The following is a 22,179-nucleotide window of genomic DNA, read 5'->3' as shown; positions in this document are numbered from 1 at the left end:
ATGCTCTGTATGTGATGACTGCTTCCATTCTGGAGAGGATCCCAGACACATGGATCCTGAGGTTGAAGCTCAAGCCGGAGACGAGTGATTATTAACAATGTTATGTATTTAGAAAGTCAGATTTTTGAGATTTTTGAGAAAAAGTAAAACTTTTGAGAAAAAGTCAGGATTTTGAGTAAAAGTCCGAATTTGATTTTTTTAGATTTTGAGAAAGTCCGAATTTTGGGATATTCAGAAAAAAGCCAACATTTTGAGAACAAATATTATTTTGTCCATGACAGGATGTATGATTATCTATAAGAACCGGTATTCCTCCATCTTGTGACTGTGTGACTCCCTCTCTTGGATATCAGCATGTGAAGGACACTGCTCAGGAACTAGTTGATGCTCTGTATGTGATGACTACTTCCATTCTGGAGAGGATCACAGATACATGGATCCTGAGAATGAAGGTGACGAGGGATTATTAACATTAAGTATTCAGAAAAAGTCCGAATTTCGAGGGGGGAAAACATTTTGATTTTTGAGAAAAAGTCACTTTTTTGAGAAAGAGTCAGATTTTTTGAGAAAAAGTCAGATTTTGAGATTTCGAGTAAAAAGTCAGGATTTTGAGAAAAAGTAAGAATGTTGAGAATTGTGTACATGACAGGATGTACTGCTTTCTATCCCTCCATCTTGTGACTGTGTGACTCCCTCTCTTGGATATCAGCATGTGAAGGACACTGCTCAGGAACTAGCTGATGCTCTGTATGTGATGACTCCTTCCATTCTGGAGAGGATCACAGATACATGGATCCTGAGATGAAGCTCAAGCCGGTGATCGGTGAGATTTTTCTACCACATATGGTTTTAGGGACATTGTGAGAATACCTGAGCTGTTGTCCCACCCAGTCCCGTTAAAGGATCTCCACCACTGGCGGTTCCTGTGCTCCATGAGATTTCTCCATAGTTGAACATAGTGAAGAACGCCTCGCCATCTGCGATTAGTACAGTTTGGAATGTGTTCACCTTTTAATCAAACAAGAGGATGAGAATAGTTTTACAAACAGAAAAACATAAACTCCAACAACGAAACAAATGCTTTCAAAATTGAACACGTTTTACCAGCAGACAAAACTGCAGATTGACTCAATTGCGTAAAATCAAGACATGGGATTTCAAAATGGCCATGGCAATGAGATCAAATGTTCACCATGTGGCCAATTGCTTTAAAATCAAAGCACTTGAATATATTTTCAATCCTTCAAGGTTTTGGTGTTTTGCAGATAAACAATATATAGTCGGACTCGTTACAATGATATGAAAACAATAGGTTAAATGTAAAGATGTACAAGTGTATTCCAATTTAAACACTACGTACAAATGTCAATATAAGCAAATCACTAGCAAAATGCTACAATTTTCCTTGCATTGTTTTATTCTAGCTAAGCAAAAAGACTGGAAGCAGGGTAACTGCTAGCATCGAGCTAAAGCCAAACAATCACCACCAAAAATAGCATTAGCAACTTACAATGTTGATGTACAAATTATTAACTTGACTTAAGCCACCGTTGATACCTATCTTTGTTTCTTGTGCATTCCAATAAAAAGTAGAGACTGAGCTAAAGACGGGATGTGTTTTTTTTGTCAGATGAGCAAATGTTAAAAGGCATTTTTGGTTTTTATCCACCTAGGCCAGTGTTTCTCAAACTTTTTCATACCAAGGACCACTTAACAAATAAAAAAACACTCGCGGACCACCTAACTCCACAAATATCAAAAAACACATCGTTTTTCTAGAATAGATTACAAATCGCCTGAAAATGGTACAAACAAGTGGCAACATGTGTGATGAAGGTGTTGCGCTGGGCTATATCATGCAATTGAAAGTGAAATGTAACCCCGCTCCATTGCGGAGATATTCCCGCGAGGGTGCGGAAAACTTAAATGTATTTATTTATTTCAAATGTGAAATGTTACCAATATACTCACGGACCACTAGGGGGCGCTCACGGAGCACCAGTGGTCCGCGGACCACACTTTGAGAAGCACTGACCTAGGCTAGCAGTTGCTAAGCTAGGTTAAACTCTGGAACTGTGTATACGTGCAACAAACATGTTTTATTAGGTGATTTAGACTTTACCGGGGTTGTCTGGCTTCCTCCATAGAAGGTGACTTGGTGCCATGTTGTAATAAAGGCCCAGGTGGCTGTAAACGCGGGCATATTTTTAAAGTATCTCCGAATATCTTGTGTAGCCCTTTCCAGTATTTCCGGCTCAGTGGTCTCTCGGTAGTACACATCTCCTCGGATGCCGTTGTGCACATCGGCCCAAAGTGGAGCAATGAAGGATCTGCTGTCGCTCAGAGGGAAAGCCTCCGGTGTGAACTGGCTAACCTGCACGTTGAAGGAGATCACACCATTGTTGTTGATCTGTGGACAGAAAAAATCCAGTGTTTCAGCTACATTGCAAATACGTTGTTCGAGTCTAACTTTATATGCAAAAACAAGAGCCAGGGTCAAGACTTACATAGATGATACGGTATGGTGCATTGAAGAAAACGAAATTAGTGCTTAAAGTAATTTCAGGAGAACTCCCATCATCCATCTTTGGGGTTTCTAGATCCCTGTGGTTGGGTCCATATGGATACAGGATTTCCCGAGTATGAGCTACAAAAGAAAGACAAGGCATAAGGGCTCATTGACATGACGTTTCTCCACCCTGGAAGACAAAGACATTGACTCATACCTCCTGACTGCACAAAGATGCTGAAGAGGTGGAGCAGAATGACTGGACAGCCTGGCCTGACCATTCTTTAAAAAAAGCAGAAGAGTGGGTTAATTTGCTTATTATGTTACCACTTCCTGAACAAGAGTAACAGTCGCATGAGTCATAGGACAACTTCTCATAAACGGGGCCGTTAAAAAGGTCGATAGGAGGGAGAAGCATGAAACCAACGTCACTGTTCCTTCTTTAAGATCAGGCTCCCAGGTCTCCCCAGAGGACCCTTGAAAAGGCCCTTTTATGCATGCCAGAACAATGTGTCAGGATCACGTTTGCCTCACGGTCCCAGGTGAGCCGGTGGACTACGGGACTCTCTGTGCTTCGGTTCCCCGCAGCTGACCGACCTGGCCCTCGGTGCTCCGGTGTCTCAGTGTGTGAAGCCGCGAGAATGCTTAGGACCTCATTACCACTTCTGTTTGGGAGCCATCCATGCCTTGTTTGGCTGGAGGGAGAGGAGCGAAAATACTCTAATGGCTTTAAGTGGGCAGGTTTGAGTTGCCGTGCAGTGGTCCTTAGGGGCTGTTCAGCGGTTTGGAAAGCTTCCCGTTCGGTACAGCCAAGCCATTTCCCTAAAACACTATTGTTGTATATTAAAGATACAACTGCTGACAAGGCATCAGAAGTTGACAGATCAACCACATAGGTCATTCTTAGCTTTCTGACGATCAATATAACAGCAGTAACCTATTCAAAGCTGCATTGTTCAGATTGACACTGAGAGAAAAACTAGTGCCTTTTGGTCCTACATCAATTATGCTGAGCGTTATCAAACTACTCTGTACTGCAATGTATTTAAAAAATAGACATGTATACAAAAGCAATCCAGTCAAAAGACAAAACCACATTGTATGGATACAAACATGTTGGCTCTTTAAAATAGAATTTAAAACATGTGTTCAATGAAACTGATTGAGACTTTAAAAGGTGGCGTCCATATGAGTGAATCAGTGGGCCGGCGCATCACTCCTACCTTTAGCCATTAGTTAACACGGCTGCATCCCATGTACACTATCATGCATTTTGTTAATAGAGGAAGATATGAAGAAAAGTGTTGAGAAATTAACCGTTAATATTTCTTAAACGTGGTTGATTCATCAAAATGTTGTAGTGTTTTAAATGTACCGAATAACCCATGAGTACCTGGGTCAAAATCCAACATGTGTCTCACTTAACTTTGAGGTAGTAAGGTTTTTATTAGTTGACAGGTTGATGCACGATGCTGACCAACACACACTATCGGGATTACATGTTATATATGTTGACTTTCGCTGATGCCATTGAAGGCTAAAATAGTGGACCTCAGATATTTAATTTGGAATCTAGACTCGGCTATAATAATAATAATATATTTAATTTATATAGCGCTTCTCATCTGCCAAGACAAATCTCGAAGTGCTTCACAACAAGGGATACTGATACACTTTGAGAGATTAAACAGATAATTGTAATAATAAGACATTTAAAAAAAAAAAAAAATGTAAAAAAAAAGAAATGGAGTACAAAAATAAAAGTCTGAGATAGCGATAAAAATGGCAGTACTCCAGGTGTACCGTGCTCAAAGTTTATTGGAAGGCCTGCCGAAAGAAGAGGGTCTTATACACTTGGATATTGGACTCTCGATCTCTCAATGTGTGAATTGCACTCAGCTTGAAGGTACATCGTGTCCAGGCGAGCCCGGCTGAGTCTGACTGCTCTCCTGTCATCGGCCTCTCATCGAACATCATCAACGGAAAGATGAACACAAGTGCTCTGTTGACCCCGTGGCTCTCCATCTTATCTGACCGTCGTTAACTCGGTGTCTTTTAGCGAGGCCATTTAGATAAAGACTTAAAAGATGAACAAGCCACTTTAACATCCTTATCCTTCAAGAAACAAGTGAGGCAGGTCAGGCAAGTAACTAAATACAATCTAGCACACTTTAGATCCAAGGAACTGTTTGACAACACCTGTCGCAAAACTCCACATGACTGCCGTGATCCTTCCCCACCTGACAGACTGGCTGAGCAGCTGGACCCAGGTGAACCAGCTGGAACCAGGTGAACCAGCTGGAACCAGGTGGACCAGCTGGAACCAGCTGGACCCAGGTGGACCAGCTGGACCCAGGTGAACCAGCTGAACCCAGGGGAACCAGCTGGACCCAGGTGGACCAGCTGGAACCAGGTGAACCAGCTGGAACCAGGTGGACCAGCTAAACCCAGGTGAACCAGCTGGACCCAGGTGGACCAGCTGGACCCAGGTGGACCAGCTGGACCCAGGCGAATAGCACAACATTAAGGCCTATCCTATCACTTCACAACCAAGCTCTCAAAGTGTTGGACAGAAAACCTAAGCTATACCACCATTGCAGAATCCTGGACAAACAGAACCTGCTCAGCTGGGGAAATATTTTAAAACACACCGACGCATGTCTCATTTTTAAGATTCTAAACGGCAAGGCACCCCCCCCCCCCCAACCGCTCTGCACTTTTATACAGCAGAACCACAAGGTCTGCCCTAAGAGGGGACTGTGCAGCCCCTCTCGGGTCCAGCTCCTTTGGTAAACACTGTTTCTCTGTGAGGGCACCTACACTCTGGAACACAATACCAATACATACTTTTACATATCATACTTTTAACCGCAATCATAAGAACTGGCTTTTAAGCAATCAAACATGTGAACACTTTTAACTGTTTGCATGTTTGTTCCTCTCTATTGTTGTACTGCTAGTTATGTATTGTTGTCTGCTGTATTCTATTTAATTATGTTTTTATTTCTCTAGTCTTGTTGTGGTCAGTTAACATCTTGCCAAGGACAACAGTTGAAAATTAGCTTGCTGGATAATACTGGCTCATTCACAGCAATGTGGATTAATGGGCACTGTCCTTTAAATAAATAAATAAACTAAACATGTTTATCTGTGGCCTCAGAGAAAGACAACTCAGGTCTTTATCACTCTCTGAAGCTCATTTACTCAAAGTATACTTCTGTCTGTATCTGGGGCTTCAAGGTGAATTTAAGTCAGAGTTGTGAACTAAAAGTGTGCTTTGTTATGCAGTACAATACAAGTAAAACATGTTCTTTTGTATAGATTGTATACTAACATTAGTGGAAATGTACCTGCAAAAGTAGACCAGTGGTTTCTAATCTGGGGTCTGGGACCTTATCGAGGTCACAGGATGATGGAAAGTTGGTAATATTTTGTATTATGGTCCATTTATTACGTGAAGTCCTAGATTACATGGTCATAAAAATCCCCAAAATTAAGAAAATGGTGGGAATTAACCCCAAAAGCGAATATACAGGGTTTGCGACCCCTTAAATATTAAAATAAGCGTGGGGAAAAAACATTAAATTAGCAATAAAAAGTAACGTGAAGAATATCAGAAATTATATAAGACCATGAAGCAATAGTGACTGTCTATAGAGCAGGGGTTCTCAAAGTGCGGCCCGCGGGCCAATGGCGGCCCTCGGAAATGTTTCTGGCGGCCCGCGATAGTTAATGTGGCACGCTGAAATGCATGCGTTATGTTTTAATCCTCCATGGTTGTATCTAGTAAGAATGGAATTTAAGAATGGTAAAACTGCGCCCCCTGGGTTGTCATTCCTAAATTATGAATGACAGTTTGCTAGACTCCTGGTTGCATGGCAACTAGGCATCTCGCGAGTTGCGGTAATTGGTTAGTACAATAAAGAAAGGATTTGTTTTGGAATTATTTTGTGTTCCGTTTTTTCTTGGGCGGCCCTCAATCCAATATTGGGTACCTACATTGGCCCTCACTCATCAACACTTTGAGAACCCCTGCTATAGAGTATATAACGGTTCCCCCAACTGGACTTGTACACCTACATCATTAACATATTCCTGCGTATTCGAACTTTTTTTCTTGCACAATTATGTCAATTGAACTATTTTTCATAATTGTCTATTATGTATTGTATGTTGCATTGACAGTAAAGCCTTTCAATCCTGAACCAAATAGTAAACCGTTCATCAATGACCATAAATATTTGACCCAAAAGTCCTTTTAAGCAGCATCAAACAATGAGGCTAAGGACAAACGTTACGGTTCATAAAGAAACTGATGAGTAGAGGAGGAAGTGATGCCCTCACCTGCCTTCAGAAGATGGACATCTAGCACCTCAAGAGTGTAACCTGGCAGCCTCCTTTAGAGCAGCGTCCCATCCAGCAGAGGACCATCCACTGAGCAGTGGTGATGGACGGAGTAAAACAGGTGATTCTGATGAAGCACGTCCAACTCCAGCTGCACAGAAACCCCAGCAGCAGAAAAGCAATCCAAAAGGTTTGTGCGCTGGGCGTTTAAATGTCCTTACAGGAGAAACAGTTTGGGAAACACCCGTTGAAGCGGTGGAAGGAGCCTGAAGAAGCGGGTGCAAACTTTACCTGGGATACTGTTGAACTTAATCTGAGATCAGCGTTTGGGGAAAGGGGGGTAGGCGGGGAGGAGAGGGAAGCTGAGGGGAGGGACGGCATAGGAATCTGAGGACTAGAGAGAGAGCGGAGAGAGATGATGGAGGCAAAAAGCCACAGAGCAATGCTGCCCGCAGACACGTTTTAAACGGGGGAAAGGAATGTGTCGTACAAAGAGAGGCTCTCACACGGGATGGATGTCAAGCCGTCTGAGCAAAATCTGTCATTAACACCTGCGAGGTGCCACACGATGATAACACATGTCTTTGGTGGACAATTTGGAGGAAACACAGTGGCTTTTATCTTTGAGGAATGGCGCTTGAATTCCACATTCTTAATAATATTTCAATCAAGCAGCATTTTAAAACAATCATATGTATATAAGTGGAGCGTCTTGATAAGTCTCTAGCAGGTTCACGGTGGACGTTCGGCCTTTGGATCAGGCCTTGTGTGAGCAAGAGTTCAATAAGTGCATTTAGGGCAGACTACTGAGCACTCACAACGTACCAAAGTAGTACAGTCTGACTCTGGGGCATTTATGGACAAAACCCAGAAACACACACACCTTGCTTTTCAAAGCTCAGTGGTAGGTAGAGTTACAGAATTAACATCAGTCACTTTGGAGACTGTGTACCCCCTTTTTTTTTTTAATTAGGACCAGCCTCATTTACAGGGTTATACAAGACGCCTTATTTCCATAGATGGTTGGGGAGATAGCGAGGGGAAAATCTCACGTGGATCCACACTGATAGGGTCTGGGAAGGAGAAGGCAGTCAGTCAGGTCTTTGTTGAGGAGGACAGTGAAAGTAACTGGAGAGGCAGGGAGCAAGATGTCTGAAAGGCTCCAGGTAGGGCAGGACCCAGGCCCCCATTAAGCAGAACCCAGGCTCTCTGTGGAGGCTTCTTTTATACCTCCCACGTCTTGTTGAGTCAATGGACACATACTTTAAACCGAGCTGTGAAAGAGAACGTCTCACAAAGAACAGGTACAGGTGACCTACTGGGCCGGGCGAGGCTTCCCGATGTGTGTTTTTAGGGATGGAGAAGTGAGCAGGATCGAGATGTACTGATACATCTGATTTGTTTTCCATTCACTGACACTCACAACAACTCATTAGGAACAGAAAACACGATGGGAAATGACTTGCTTTTTTCCCCTTCTCGATTACTTGATAGCAACCGATCCGGGGACTTTTCCCTTGATGTAAAGGCCACGCCCCTTTTTGGGCGAAATATCTGCTGTAATTTGACTGCCGCTAAATACCAAATTCTGAGGTTTTGGGCAATAACATCAAAACATGAAGAAAACAGTGCATTTCGTTTATCTCCAAGGAGCCCAAATGCGATGGTCAGTCAGGCGACAACTACTCAATGTCATTGGAGATCGATAATTGGCCTTGACACATGTTGAAGCTAAAAACAAACGGGGATCGATGTCCTTTCAGTCTGCCTGAGGATGAATGGCAAGCACTGAAACTGGGATTGGCTTATTTCAATGGAGCATTGCTACTACTTTCACTACCATCGTAATGAAGCTGTGATGCAATGTTTCCCACAGAAGTAAGGAACGATCGGGTCCCACCTTTTCGTCCTCTCTGCAGACGGCCACAGATCTTTTACTGTCCTTTTTTCTAAGTAAACGTTAAGATAAATCCTAACTTTAAACCTTTTTTTGTTTGAAAATAATCTTTCGGCCAATTGCTCTGGTTCATCAGCCATCATCTCTCAATGAGGAGGATATATCAGTTTGGCCATTCTGAAAAACTCCTTTGCTTCTGGACGTGGTCATTCAACTCCTAGTACGACTGTTTCAAGCCTCTCCGCCTCGATGTCACAGAGACTCTGATTCTCTTCTCGGTTGTTGAATGGGACGATGCATCATGCTATGAGAAGAGGCTACATCAAAACACCAACAGCAAGTGTGTCCTCATGGTGGTGTTATATACAATCACCGATGCCAGTGGGCCGTTCAGCTTTACATTTCATGTCAAGACGCAGAAACAGAAATTGTGATGGAAACTTCTGAAGCAATGGAGACAAAACTCAGAGACACACGGAGAGAGCGGGAACTTTGATGGCACTGATGTGGTGTTTTAACCTGTTTCTATATTTAATGGCTACTTTTCTCTATCGGGGTTGTGACGCGCCTCTCTTCCAAACAAATGTTGCGGAGATCGTTGAATCACATCAGCTGTGTCCCATTGCAATCCCATAGACATAGAGACATGCACGTCATACCTGACAGCGCACATTTCACAGCAAATAAGTGAGACTTAAATAGGGTTCCAAAGGGGCGGAAAGTTTCCGGTGAATTTCCGGAAAGTTTCCATGGGAAGTTAAGCTGGGGAAGTTTGGAAATATTCGATGCAAAATTAAACAACATGACATTTCGACAGATTTATTTTTTAAAACGTTTTTTTTTAAGTAGAACAGAACAAGTTTTAATTATTTTATTGAACAATTATTTGTTTCATTGAAGAACGAAAACAGGAATGTTGAGTTAAATGTTACTCATCCCCCCCAACCCCATTCATTAATAAAAAACGAACAAAAATGCACCCCCCCATCCAAAGATCCCCACAAAGTCCCATTAAAAACGTTAAATGGAAAGAGCCCCTCTCCCTCCACAAAGTCCCATTAAACAAATCTTCCTTCAAGCGATCCTCTGCATTTTGGCTAAACCCTTTCAGTCAACGGGCTCTTCCTGGGCCTCATCAACATCACACTCTTCCTCTGCAGTGTCACTGTCCAGCCTGTTGAGGAGGCTCTGTGTCCGGCTCAAAGAGTTTTTCCACTCTCACTTGTGAGCCTGTTGCGAACCTTCGTGTGGTCTCAATAGCCATGCAGTAAGCCGTGCTATGGCATGGATATTCAAGTGTACTTGAATGGCATCTGTTTGTTTTAGTCAAGATTATGCCGCTCCTCCTTCGCTTCGAAAGAAGCCAGTTGAGGTGGTTCGGGCACCTAGTTAGGATGCCACCTGGGCGCCTCCCTAGGGAGGTGTTCCAGGCACGTCCAGCTGGGAAGAGACCAAGGGGTAGACCTAGGACCAGGTGGAGGGACTATATCTCTTCGCTGGCCTGGGAGCGCCTTGGGATCCCCCAGTCAGAGCTGGTTGATGAGGGGAAAGGAAGTTTGGGGCTCTCTGCTGGAACTGCTACCCCCGAGACCCGACCACGGATAAGCGGGAGAAGATGGATGGATGGAAGATTATGCTAAAATATACTTTCCCCAACTATATTTAATTTCCCTATGAAGAGCCAACCTTCAATTTAGAAAATTCCCAGTTTATTCCCATAAATCCCGTTAATTCCCGTGGAAAGTTTCCATCTTTGAAAATTCCCGAAATGTTGCAACCCTAGACTTAATAAACCCGAGCCTGTTCTTCAGGTTTCAGGCTCGAAAATGACATTCCCAGAACAAATGACCATATCTTCCCTTCTAAAAGGGTTACATTAATAATCTTTGTTCTCAAAGTAATGATAAACCTGTGAGTTGGATGTAGAAAAGTCAGAATAAATATAGATGTTTTTTATTTTAAAGACAATTCAGATTGAACATGGTAAAAAACTGTAAATTATAATGTCCGTCCAAAAGAATATTTTGTACTTATAGTGAAAACCACCCTTGGATGATGGGTTAGTAGACTAAAAGCTTTAGGAATCCAAAGTACAACATATACCAAGTACCCTGTATCAAGATTGATGCAAATCAAGTGATATTTGACCTTTTTAGACAGGTTTGGATTTTGGATTCTCCATATCTCTGGCCCCCCTTGCTGGATTTTGACATGTATTTAGCTAGTTCTGAGAGAATAATCAACATTTTGTATAAGAAGATAACGCACTATAATATAACACCTCCATCAGCTGACCCCAGCAGGCAGGAATAGAGAGACAAAACACTGAGAGCAGCCTTTCAAGGTGACAGGCCTGTGCTCAGTGAGGTCAGTACAAACTGATAAACTGGGTCAACGTTATGGGCCTAGGAAAACATTTCCCCAACAGAAATGACATCAAAGATTTGTGAGCAGCAGGAGGTTAACGTGTGGGAACAGGGTCAAAGTATCCAGCATCTGGAGAGTCCATGAAGCCTGACCTTCACAAAGAAGGTCTTGGACTGGATACCCGCTCTGAAATCTGTTCGGCGGTCACCCAATCCGAAGGTGGGCCACTCTAATTCAACCCTGGTGCCCAGCGGTTGGCTCTGCCCTGCCCTCCTCTCCTAGCTTTCCATTCACAAGGCAGACCCTCCTTCACGTAACCCAACCCTTCTTACCCCGGTGACTCCTTCACCTCGGCACACAAAAGGCTCCGTTCAGCCCCCAGTGCCCCCAATCCCACTTCATAATGCAATGGGGCAGATCAAGGGCAGATCAGAATACAGACGGGTCCTGTTTATGCAGCAAGGTGCGATCTATACAATGCATCCATCCCGTAGTCTGACCTCGATGATCGGCTAAGGACACAGCTGTGACTTTTGAGGAAGGCTCTCTCTTAGGCCTTAATGGTCACTAAGAAATCCACACGTTGAGACTAATGGATTGTATTTGTTAAAACTTCACTTAAATCTGTACACTTTTCTAGAAATTCAATATCCATTGTGGGTGATTTCTTTGCCACATGCCAAAAACAAGACGTGCTAGTGCTAGCGGCTCTGAGAGACTTTACTTAGACGCAACAACATTCAAAGATTTACTGTCATATACACAACTACGATTGATGAATGAAAACACTTAGATCACAGGTTCCTCAACAGTGCAATTACAAGACATACATTTGGTAAATGCTAATGTCTGCTAGCAAGTATTTACAATGCAACAACATCTATCGTAATTTAGCGTGTGCGCCTGTGTACACTTGATGGTTTTGCAAAAATTATAACGGAGACTTGGAGGACGTTTATGCGATGAGATTTGGTCACACACCAAAGTTTCGGACACATCCTTTTCAGGACATGTATCATTATGTAGTGTTATTATTTAAGTTCTTTAAAGTAGCTGTTCATGCTTTTATTTTGAAGGCAGCTTTGGGCACCAGGTGATGAGGTATTCATTGGAGACGGGTGGAGGTGAACTTGGCGTATCAGAGGGCCAGCAAATGGGCAGCAAGGCCAGAATAGGTGAACACATTGTTCGGTGTACTTTTGGATTATTGGCATGCAATGCAATAAACTCCAACAAGGATATTCTTGCCTGGACATTGGATAGTTCCCCGCGTAAGATTTGCAATCTGGTGATTGAGCAGCAGTTGTATTTTCTCTTTCATTTATTCTTGATGTTATCGCCATCAGAACTCTTCCAGTCTTTGCGACCCCTCGAGTTCAGCATTCAGCTTTCAGCAGTCACACACATTCGAACAGATGCAATACACCTTATAGCTAACATTCACACACTATTGGTTATGCTATCGTGGTCGTTCAAAGATTACACTTTCATTATCCAAAACCAGATAACATCTTAAAATGTTTTTTTTCTGAACAACATCTTAATCAGGTCCTTGATGCAATCTCAAAAACATGTGGAAAAAACACCTTCCTTAGCTCCTAAACCTTCCTTAGCTCCTAAACCTTCATTAGCTCCTAAACCTTCATTAGCTCCTAAACCTTCCTTAGCTCCTAAACCCTGAGAGGAGGGTCCTGCTAGTGATGGAGTTGAGGTGGTGGGTGGGTGGCAAAGATATCCCACACAGGATTATAGAGTCATGCTGCTGGAAGAGGAAGAGGAAGAGGAGGAGGGGGGAAATAGAGGGAATGCCCCGGAAACACGACACGTATGGAATGGACTCTTTGACGCTCGAATATAAAACGCGGCTGCCAGAAAGAGAGAAGATCTGCAGGATCCCCATCTTCTCCACGGCCAAGCATTGAGGCTGTGAAACCGAGCGCTGCATGCTGGACACGTGCACGTTCTGCCCGTAACACGAGTGACGCCCCCCCCCCCGGACCTCTATCTCTCCATCAGGACTCAGGAAGTGCTTCGGAACATGCTGGTGCAGCGTGTACAACACAGCTTTCACATAAGGTGCTTTTAAAGGTTTTGTGAGTAACAGATTACATCTAACGGCATCATTAGGATCCAAAGAAAAGGTGTATTCCCTAACCTTACAGTTACATAAAGAAAACAGACACCTGGATGACAATCAGGATTACACTGTTCGTTAAACACTAAAGGGCATCCAGTGGTTGTTGTGAAGGATCAGATGTTATCTCTTCTCTGTCAGCTGTACTGATCTGTAGGATAATACTTAAAGTGTGAATATAGCATATAGCGCCTCCTGCCTGAGTCTGCTTTACGGTTTCCACTTTCTTTGGTTCATTTGTTCTGTTTTTAATTCAGCAGGTGAACCTCAATGTTCATACCATCCAGAACTGGTGTCTGATCGCGAACCTGGAGAAAGTCTATAGATAGATCGAACGACGATCACAAGAAAGAACAAAATACACAGTAAAATATGCTAGTAGAAAACGGCTAATCCAATTCAATCCACTTTATTTGTATAGCACAGTTTAAAAACAGAGGGTTTGCCAAAGTGCTTCACAATGAACATAACATTATAATAAAATATTATATTACACGAATAGATAAAAAAAGCACACATAAGAATAAAAACAAGGCACATAAAGGCTATGGACAGACAGTGAAAGTATACAAACAGGTATGACATAGCTCAGCTCAGCCTGACTGGTAAGCGAGGGGAAAGAGGTGGGTTTTTAGGCGGGACTTAAAAGCTTCAAGAGTGGGCGACAATTTAACACGAGGGGGCAGGTCGTTCCAGAGCCTGGGGGCTACCGATGAGAACGCTCGGTCTCCCCTGGTCTTTCTCTTTGTTTTTGGGACTACAAGCAGCAGCTGATCAGCCGACCTCAAAGCCCTTGAGGGGGTGTACACCTGCAAGAGGTCGGAGATGTACTCTGGGGCCAGCCCATTAAGAGATTTAAAAACAAACAATAACATCTTAAATGGACTCTGAAATGGACGGGAAGCCAGTGGAGCGAAGCCAGAACTGGTGTGATGTGGTCAAACTTGCGGGTTCCTGTGAGCAGCCGCGCCGCAGCGTTTTGTACCAGCTGCAGGCGGGCCAGCGAGGTCTTATTTAGGCCGGCATAAAGTGCATTACAATAATCTAAACGAGTTGAAACAAAGTATACTAATGCCTCAATGAAAGCAACGAGTAAGACTAGCTTCGGTGGCTATGCTCATCCAAGTCATACTACCTGTAGATCAACTTTATTTATGGCGCTAGGTTTCCAATTGCACTTTAGAACTGAACAAAGTATTCATTTATGGGGAAATAGTCAAATGCATCAGGGTACGTTACAGTCAGACGGTGAGTTAGTACTTTCCAGTGGTGCATGCTGTTAGCAAACGCTAGGCTAAATGCCACTGAATTATAGAAGCAAACACGTACCCACGTCACTCTGGAGAACAGGTCAACGTTGGAGAAATCAATTCAATCTGACTTTGCACTGTAACTTTTATACATGTACTTTTTCTTGTAATGTTTAATTGAACTATTCATATTTTAGACTGCACTGTAACTTTTATCCATGTACTTTTCCTTAATGTTTTTTTATTAGCTTTTCTTTTTTAATGCTTAATGTCTTTCATTTTGAATTGCCTTGCGTTGAAAAGTGCGATATAAATAAACCTGCCTTGCCTTGCCTTTGAGATTAAGAGCAACATGAACACAGCTCCGACGCAGTCAGCCTTTGTTGTTGTTGTTGTTGTGTACTCTGACGTCTTGATGTGGATCCAACAGGGCTCTTGTTGGTGGAAAAGCAAACCGGATTTGTATTTCAAATTTCAAAAGACAATAAAAGCCTTGAATCCTATTTAGTTTTAAAACTAATGCCGAAACAAACTGGCACGAAAAGCACAGAACTAATTCTGACTGGAAAAGCAGTAACGAAATGCTAAAAAAAAGACCCCAAAAGATGCATATAGGCTTAGTGTGTCGGGGGACATCTCACTTCTTCCTTCTCTGTGTCTGTACCTGTGTCCTCTCATGTTCCCATTAACCCAGCTTCCCCACATCTCTTTCTTTTTGGCGTCTATATACGCCGGGATCCGGAGTCATGGATGATCCTGCGGTCCTGAGTCCTGCATCGCGAGCCCTGGATCTTGAGTCGTGGCTGTGGTCCTGGATCATCGGTCCTGATGGATATCCTCGTGGATTCATCTTCCTATTATACACACATGCATTTCCAAACATTTGGACTACCTATGTTGCAAATGTATTATCTTTTCAATTTACACACGGCATCTATTGCAAGTCTGTCCATCCTGGGAGAGGGATCCCTCCTCTGCTGCTCTCCCTGAGGTTTCTCCCATGTTCCCTTTAAACTGTGGGTTTTCTCTGGAAGTGTTTCCTTGTACGATGTGAGGGTGTAAGGACAGAGGGTCTGAGGACAGAGGGTCTGAGGACAGAGGGTCTGAGGACAGAGGGTCTAAGGACAGAGGGTCTAAGGACAGAGGGTCTGAGGACAGAGGGTCTGAGGACAGAGGGTCTAAGGACAGAGGGTGTAAGGACAGAGGGTCTGAGGACAGAGGGTCTAAGGACAGAGGGTCTAAGGACAGAGGGTCTGAGGACAGAGGGTCTAAGGACAGAGGGTCTAAGGACAGAGGCTCTAAGGACAGAGGGTCTAAGGACAGAGGGTCTGAGGACAGAGGGTGTCGTATTGTCATACTGATATTCTGTACACACTGTGAAGACCACTGAGACGAATGTAACATTTGTGATATTGGGCTATAAAAATAAACATTGATTGATTGATTGATTGATTTGATATTCGTTAATTTAAAGCAAATCACGCGAGTACAGCTGACTCCCTTTGTCCCGAGGGAGCTTACCTACCAGTGAGACCAGTGAAAGCCTCTGATTTATAATCATTTATTTCTTAAAGAGAGGTGAAAGCAGCGATACAGGTGTAGAAATGGAAACATGATCTCAAGAAAGAAAGAAACAAGACCATTGAATATATATAAACATTAAAGAAAGGACAAAAGCAAACGTTAATATAAACAGTTTTATAGATTAGCGACTATCTTTTAGATTCTTTAGTCTGTATATAATATTTGTTATTTGGTATAAAAGAGAGGGGAAGAGGCACAACGTTTCAAATATAACACATTCCCATAATCAACACTGTTTCCCTGAAATGCCACATCCTATAAACATGTTAAATCAAACATACCAAAAACATGCAACCCACCACCGGGCCACAATATCACGAAGAACAAATCCCCCCATTGCTCTCGATGTAAGCACTCAATTATAATATAGTATATTTACAAATGTGACGGAGATCTCCAGTTATCAACTACTCAAACATTATTTGTGTGAAAGATATTTTATCCCGATGCAAATCCACACTCCAATATTTGAAAAAGAAAAATACGAATTACTATACATACATTTTTCTAATTGTTGTAGTCAACACATGGGTTGATGTAACCGCCCGTCCACACGGCGGCGTGCGTTGGCGCTTGCCGGCGGGCGTGTCTGAAACTCGACCAACAACCAACCGCATGAATCTCCCGCCCCTGACACACAAGCAGCGGTTTGATTGGCTCGAGCTTGTACTGGCATACGATTCGATTGGCTGACGCTTCCGCCGAGGCGTCAAAAGTTGAACATTGCTCAGCTTTTGCAGCGAGCCACGGTTCGGCGAAAAGGGACGTCACCCCATCCAAAGTGAATGGTGAAGCGCACGCCGCTGTGTGGACGGGCCGTAAAGATGCAAACCTGCAATACGCATGGTGTGTATCCAGAGTCATGTAGCCTCCTGTAAAACCCAGCATCCATTGAAGAAATGGCGGGAAAACATCAACGAAACGTATTTTCGTTTAGTTTTAGACTCACCGATGCAAATGCCATGCCTGTCTTCGGGCAGAGGAAACTAAAAGTTATTGGAGACTCTTAAATTAAAACGAAATATGTTTTGTTGAGGTTTTCCCGCCTTTTTGTTCAATGAATGCTGGGTTTTACAGGAAGCTACTCTGGATACACACGTTACCATGCGTATTGCAGGTTAAAGTGTTCATTCAGCCCATTGCCATTTGTTTATAAAAAATATACAATTAGCTAGTCCAGGGGTGTCAAACTCAAGGCCCGGGGGCCACATCCGGCCCGCGACTTCATTTTCTGTGGCCCCACAAGAGCGTGCAAAGAATATAATATGTTTATTATACGGTTACATGCTACTTTACAGAAGCACGTTGCCCATAAACTACATGTCCCACAATGCATCTCAAATTAGACTTTTTTCTCAGAATTAGATTTTTTTTTCAAAATGCTACTTTTTATTTCAAAAATATTTTTTCTCCAGAATTTCGCTTCTCTTTTTAAATCATTTTGTGACATTCTCACTGAAGAGACTTGCAATTATTTGCCCTAGACTTCTGCTTTCAGACGTAGTTATTTAGGAAGATATTAACCTGATAATAATCCAATGCAGAGGAAATAATGTAATATAACACATTATTTTATATATATGATATATTTTTATATGTATTTTTATATAGTCATAAAGTTACAACCGGCCCTTTGAGTGCAGCCATAATGCTGATGTGGCCCACGATGAAATTGAGTTTGATGCCCCTGAGCTAGTCAGTAATTTAAAATGTCTTGGCAACAAAACACTGATTATGTTAATGAGAACGCAGATAGCTCAACTCCTGGATCAATACAACGAGTCCATTAATGTCTCTCAAATCTGTACTCACTTCCGTCCAGAAGTATTTCCATGTGATTATATCAATTTAAAAAAGGTATATCAGAAGATTTTTTATTATTGTTGAAAGGTAATCAAAGAAAAATCCTCCTTCCCCCACTTCACATGATTCTTAAGTTCTGGTTATCAGCAGGTGGGAATCCCTTTTTCTGTCTATTCTTTGATTGGAAACAATCCACAGTGAAGTGAGCCGATGCAGAAGTTCCCGACCTCCTGTGAAACTGCAGACACTCGGAGGTGTCGGGTTTTTCCCAGACGGATGTAAAGGAGAGATCGGGGTGAATGGGTGAGGGGCGGGGGTCTGTTAGCTGAACCCTTTCGAACCCAAAGGCAGCAGAAGTGCAGGTGGCACAGCGGCTGGTGTGAGGTTTCCCTGCAGCCCGGGCCTCAGCGCTTCACTCTACAGGCGAGAGAGTTCCTCCATTCAAGGCCTGCAGTAACTCGAGCATCAACGCTCCTTCCTTTCCTCCGTCCTCGCCCCCTTACTCACTTTAAACTGATCTCGTAGGGCGTACTGACTGTGTTGCACGTTATCCCCAACACACTGCATTGTGGGTACATATCACAGGGTATGTAGCCACCACGATCAAGAGTCATGTGTTTTTGCAGACGTATCAGTCGGTGTTTTCTAAATTGGGGTTTTCTATTTTGTTGTGTTTTTAAATGTTGTTACATCGAGAGTTTTTCAGTCTGTGGCTACAAGTATGGTTTTATTGTCTCGTGCTTTTACATTAGTTTTTTTGTCTAATGGCGCGTTTCCACTGCAGCGGTAGCTCGCCTTAAGCGTGCCGAGCCGTGCGGGGCCCGTTTTTGGTTGCGTTTCCACTTGGCCTAGTTTTGGCCCGGGGCGACTTTTTCACCTTTTTTCTGGCCCGACTAAATCGTGGTTCTAGGGCCAGGAACAACCAGGCTGAGTCGGGCTGAGCATGCTAAACTAGAGAGAGAATCGCTGGCAAGGGGGCTACAACTACAACAAGATGAACATATGTGACCGTGATTTAATTATACACGTTTCAAAATGATGCCGAAGTAACAACATACTGATACCGGTTAGTGAAAACCATGAATTAATGCTTTGACAAGTCTGCAGACAGACGGCAGAGAAACACCTTTTAAAATGCGTGTTTTCTGAATGGAGATCGGCTAAGCTAACGTTATATATGCTCCGACCGTCCACACTCACAACAACGGCCTACAGACATAAATAAACCAGCGACTGTGTTCTCCATGACACAGGCAGTCTGTGGTTTGTACTTGTTTAACTTCTGTCTAGTTTCTGATCAGACATGAGGAGCTGTGAGCTCTGAGGGCTAACAGCTCATGGCTGTGTTGTTTTTTGGGGCGCTCATTGAAGATGACGTCACGGCTCCGCCCACACTGCGTTACTATAGTAACTGCCCCAGCTCCTAAACTGTAATGGAAGCGCAGCATTAAAGTGAGCCGGGCCTAATAAGGCCGAACCAAACCGAGCGAGGCCTGCAGTGGAAACGCAGGCCTGTAAAATAAATGTATTTATGTCGCTTTTTATGTATTGATGTGGAGCACTTTATGTCAACACTGTTTTTAAATGTGTGGATTGGATGCGGAACGAGAAAGTGATCCAACGGGAAGAAGCAGAGAAATCTTTCCGTCCTCAGGAGTAAATCTGCTCAAACAAAAAAGCCTCTTTGAGTCTACGGTAAATAAAACTTTTCCTTTTGTTTGCCTACATAACTTACCTGTATTCTGGTGTGCGTTTGTGTCGGCTTGGTTGCATGATATAAGTTCAATGTAGGTTATTGCGTTGTCTTCTAAGGAGTATATTGCTAGAACTGTACTGTCCAAAGATGCACTGCTCACAGATTAAAGCAAACTGGCGGCTGCCGAGTACGGTGCAGGAAAGTCAGCGTAGGCATTTTGAAAACGCAATGAACAGTGTAACTACATAATGCAGCTTGTATTGTGTGCCTAATGTATTCTTCCTCAACCAATTTTAAAACAGTTTAACAATTATATAAAGACCTAACATCGTACGTTTAATAACAAAAAAAAACCTATTGTAAAATAGTTTCAGATTAATGTGCGTTTAACTGGTACAACTATGAAACAGGTCCGAATTTGCATAACATTTTTAAAATTAGATGTTAGCTGCATCGTTACCTCAAGCCACTAAAGCACAGCGTCTTAATGCTTTGTGAATGCGGAGCACCTATGTGCAAATACTTCTATCGTATAGATTTGTTCTGGACAGCAAACATCGTTACATTCAAGACTGACATTAATCTCCTCTTTTTGTTAATCTAAAAAAAGGGTCAAGTCAAAGCTTAGTATCCAGTGAGTGTTCATTGGAGGTTCCTAAAGTACCGTAGGACTTCTCGACTCAAAGACCCGAGGAGCTGCTGCTGCGACTTTTGACTTTCGGCACGACTAGAATTTCGTCCCCGTCTTGAATCCGGTAGGAATGAAGAGCCCGAGTGCTGCACTTTAACTCCTCGGGTCCCAACACCGAACACATCTCCCGGTTGATGTAGAAGAGCCGGATGCCGTGGTGGGGAAGCTGTAAGAGAGCCCGGATGTGCTTCCTAAGTTCGGCCACCGTCTGCTCCAAATGGAGACTCATGGCCTCCACTCTTTCCCCCCAGCGAACGTCCACCATGGTGCTGCGGGGGCTCAGGTCCACCTCCGCCAGCGGCGCCAACCGACCGTACTTTGATACGAGGACGTGGTACCTGGGAGGAAGCATGTGAGAAAGATCACTTAAGGGTTCTGTATTTGGGTTGATACGAAGAAAGCTGGATTTAAAAGTAGGTGAGATACATGGTAAGGGTTAGGTACATATGGTTATTATGCAAATACACTGTCAGCTAACAGGCCATGCGTGGCTGCTGTAGTCATTTAAAACCAATAAGTAAATTAGGGCGCGTTTACACCACTAGATCTGAGCGAATACATGAGGCAATGCAAAATGTGGTTTCCTTAGAAGTTGGCGGTATATACACTATCTTGTTTTGAGTCCTAAACCTTGGGAATTGCTCACTGTTTTACCACTTCCGGTTATCTTTTCGGAAGTCAATGTTTTTTTTACTGTTTCTGGTTGTTAGCCTGAAATAAGGTCTGTAGTTAACACAAGCTGAAGAGATTTTAACATATTGTTCTACAACATACGTCAGTCAATACCCCACTGGTGCATTAAAGTGTCTAAATGAGACGACTAAATGTCATCACGCCCAACATTAGCCAGCTTTAGCTTAGCGGTGGTGACGTGAAGTCATGTGACCGTGCTGTAGTCCCTTTATAGCCCAACATTAGCCGCCTTTATCTTAGCGGTGGTGACGTGAAGTCATGTGACCGTGCTGTAGTTCCTTTATAGTCCAACATTAGCCGCCTTTATCTTAGCGGTGGTGACGTGAAGTCATGTGACCGTGCTGTAGTTCCTTTATAGCCCAACATTAGCCGCCTTTATCTTAGCGGTGGTGACGTGAAGTCATGTGACCGTGCTGTAGTTCCTTTATAGCCCAACATTAGCCACCTTTAGCTTAGCGGTGGTGACGTGAAGTCATGTGACCGTGCTGTAGTTCCTTTATAGCCCAACATTAGCCATCTTTATCTTAGCGGTGGTGACGTAAAGTCATGTGACCGTGCTGTAGTCCCTTTATAGCCCAACATTAGCCGCCTTTATCTTAGCGGTGGTGACGTGAAGTCATGTGACCGTGCTGTAGTTCCTTTATAGCACAACATTAGCCGCCTTTATCTTAGCGGTGGTGACGTGAAGTCATGTGACCGTGCTGTAGTTCCTTTATAGCCCAACATTAGCCGCCTTTATCTTAGCGGTGGTGACGTGAAGTCATGTGACCGTGCTGTAGTTCCTTTATAGCACAACATTAGCTGCCTTTAGCTTAGCGGTGGTGACGTGAAGTCATGTGACCGTGCTGTAGTTCCTTTATAGCCCAACATTAGCCTCCTTTAGCTTAGCGGTGGTGACGTGAAGTCATGTGACCGTGCTGTAGTTCCTTTATAGCACAACATTAGCTGCCTTTAGCTTAGCGGTGGTGACGTGAAGTCATGTGACCGTGCTGTAGTTCCTTTATAGCCCAACATTAGCCACCTTTAGCTTAGCGGTGGTGACGTGAAGTCATGTGACCGTGCTGTAGTTCCTTTATAGCCCAACATTAGCCACCTTTAGCTTAGCGGTGGTGACGTGAAGTCATGTGACCGTGCTGTAGTTCCTTTATAGCCCAACATTAGCCACCTTTAGCTTAGCGGTGGTGACGTGAAGTCATGTGACCGTGCTGTAG

General features: G+C 43.3%; 1 protein-coding gene across 1 annotated transcript in view; it reads right to left on the bottom strand.

Moving 5' to 3' along the window:
* The window catches only part of tecta (tectorin alpha), a 67,776-nt gene that overhangs the window by 24,405 nt on the left and 21,192 nt on the right, over positions 1 to 22,179 (bottom strand). Inside the window, exons 10-13 of the mRNA XM_071202559.1 lie at positions 5,305 to 5,330; positions 2,508 to 2,647; positions 2,123 to 2,410; positions 871 to 1,008 (exon numbers count right to left, since the gene is read on the bottom strand). Coding sequence (XP_071058660.1) covers positions 871 to 1,008; positions 2,123 to 2,410; positions 2,508 to 2,647; positions 5,305 to 5,330 — 592 coding nt within the window. The remainder of the gene's footprint in view (positions 1 to 870; positions 1,009 to 2,122; positions 2,411 to 2,507; positions 2,648 to 5,304; positions 5,331 to 22,179) is intronic.

Source organism: Pseudochaenichthys georgianus, unplaced genomic scaffold (genome assembly GCF_902827115.2).
Source record: "Pseudochaenichthys georgianus unplaced genomic scaffold, fPseGeo1.2 scaffold_565_arrow_ctg1, whole genome shotgun sequence".
NCBI lineage: Eukaryota > Metazoa > Chordata > Actinopteri > Perciformes > Channichthyidae > Pseudochaenichthys > Pseudochaenichthys georgianus.
Note: the sequence above shows the minus strand (reverse complement) of the source record. Positions and strands in the feature narration are given on the sequence as shown.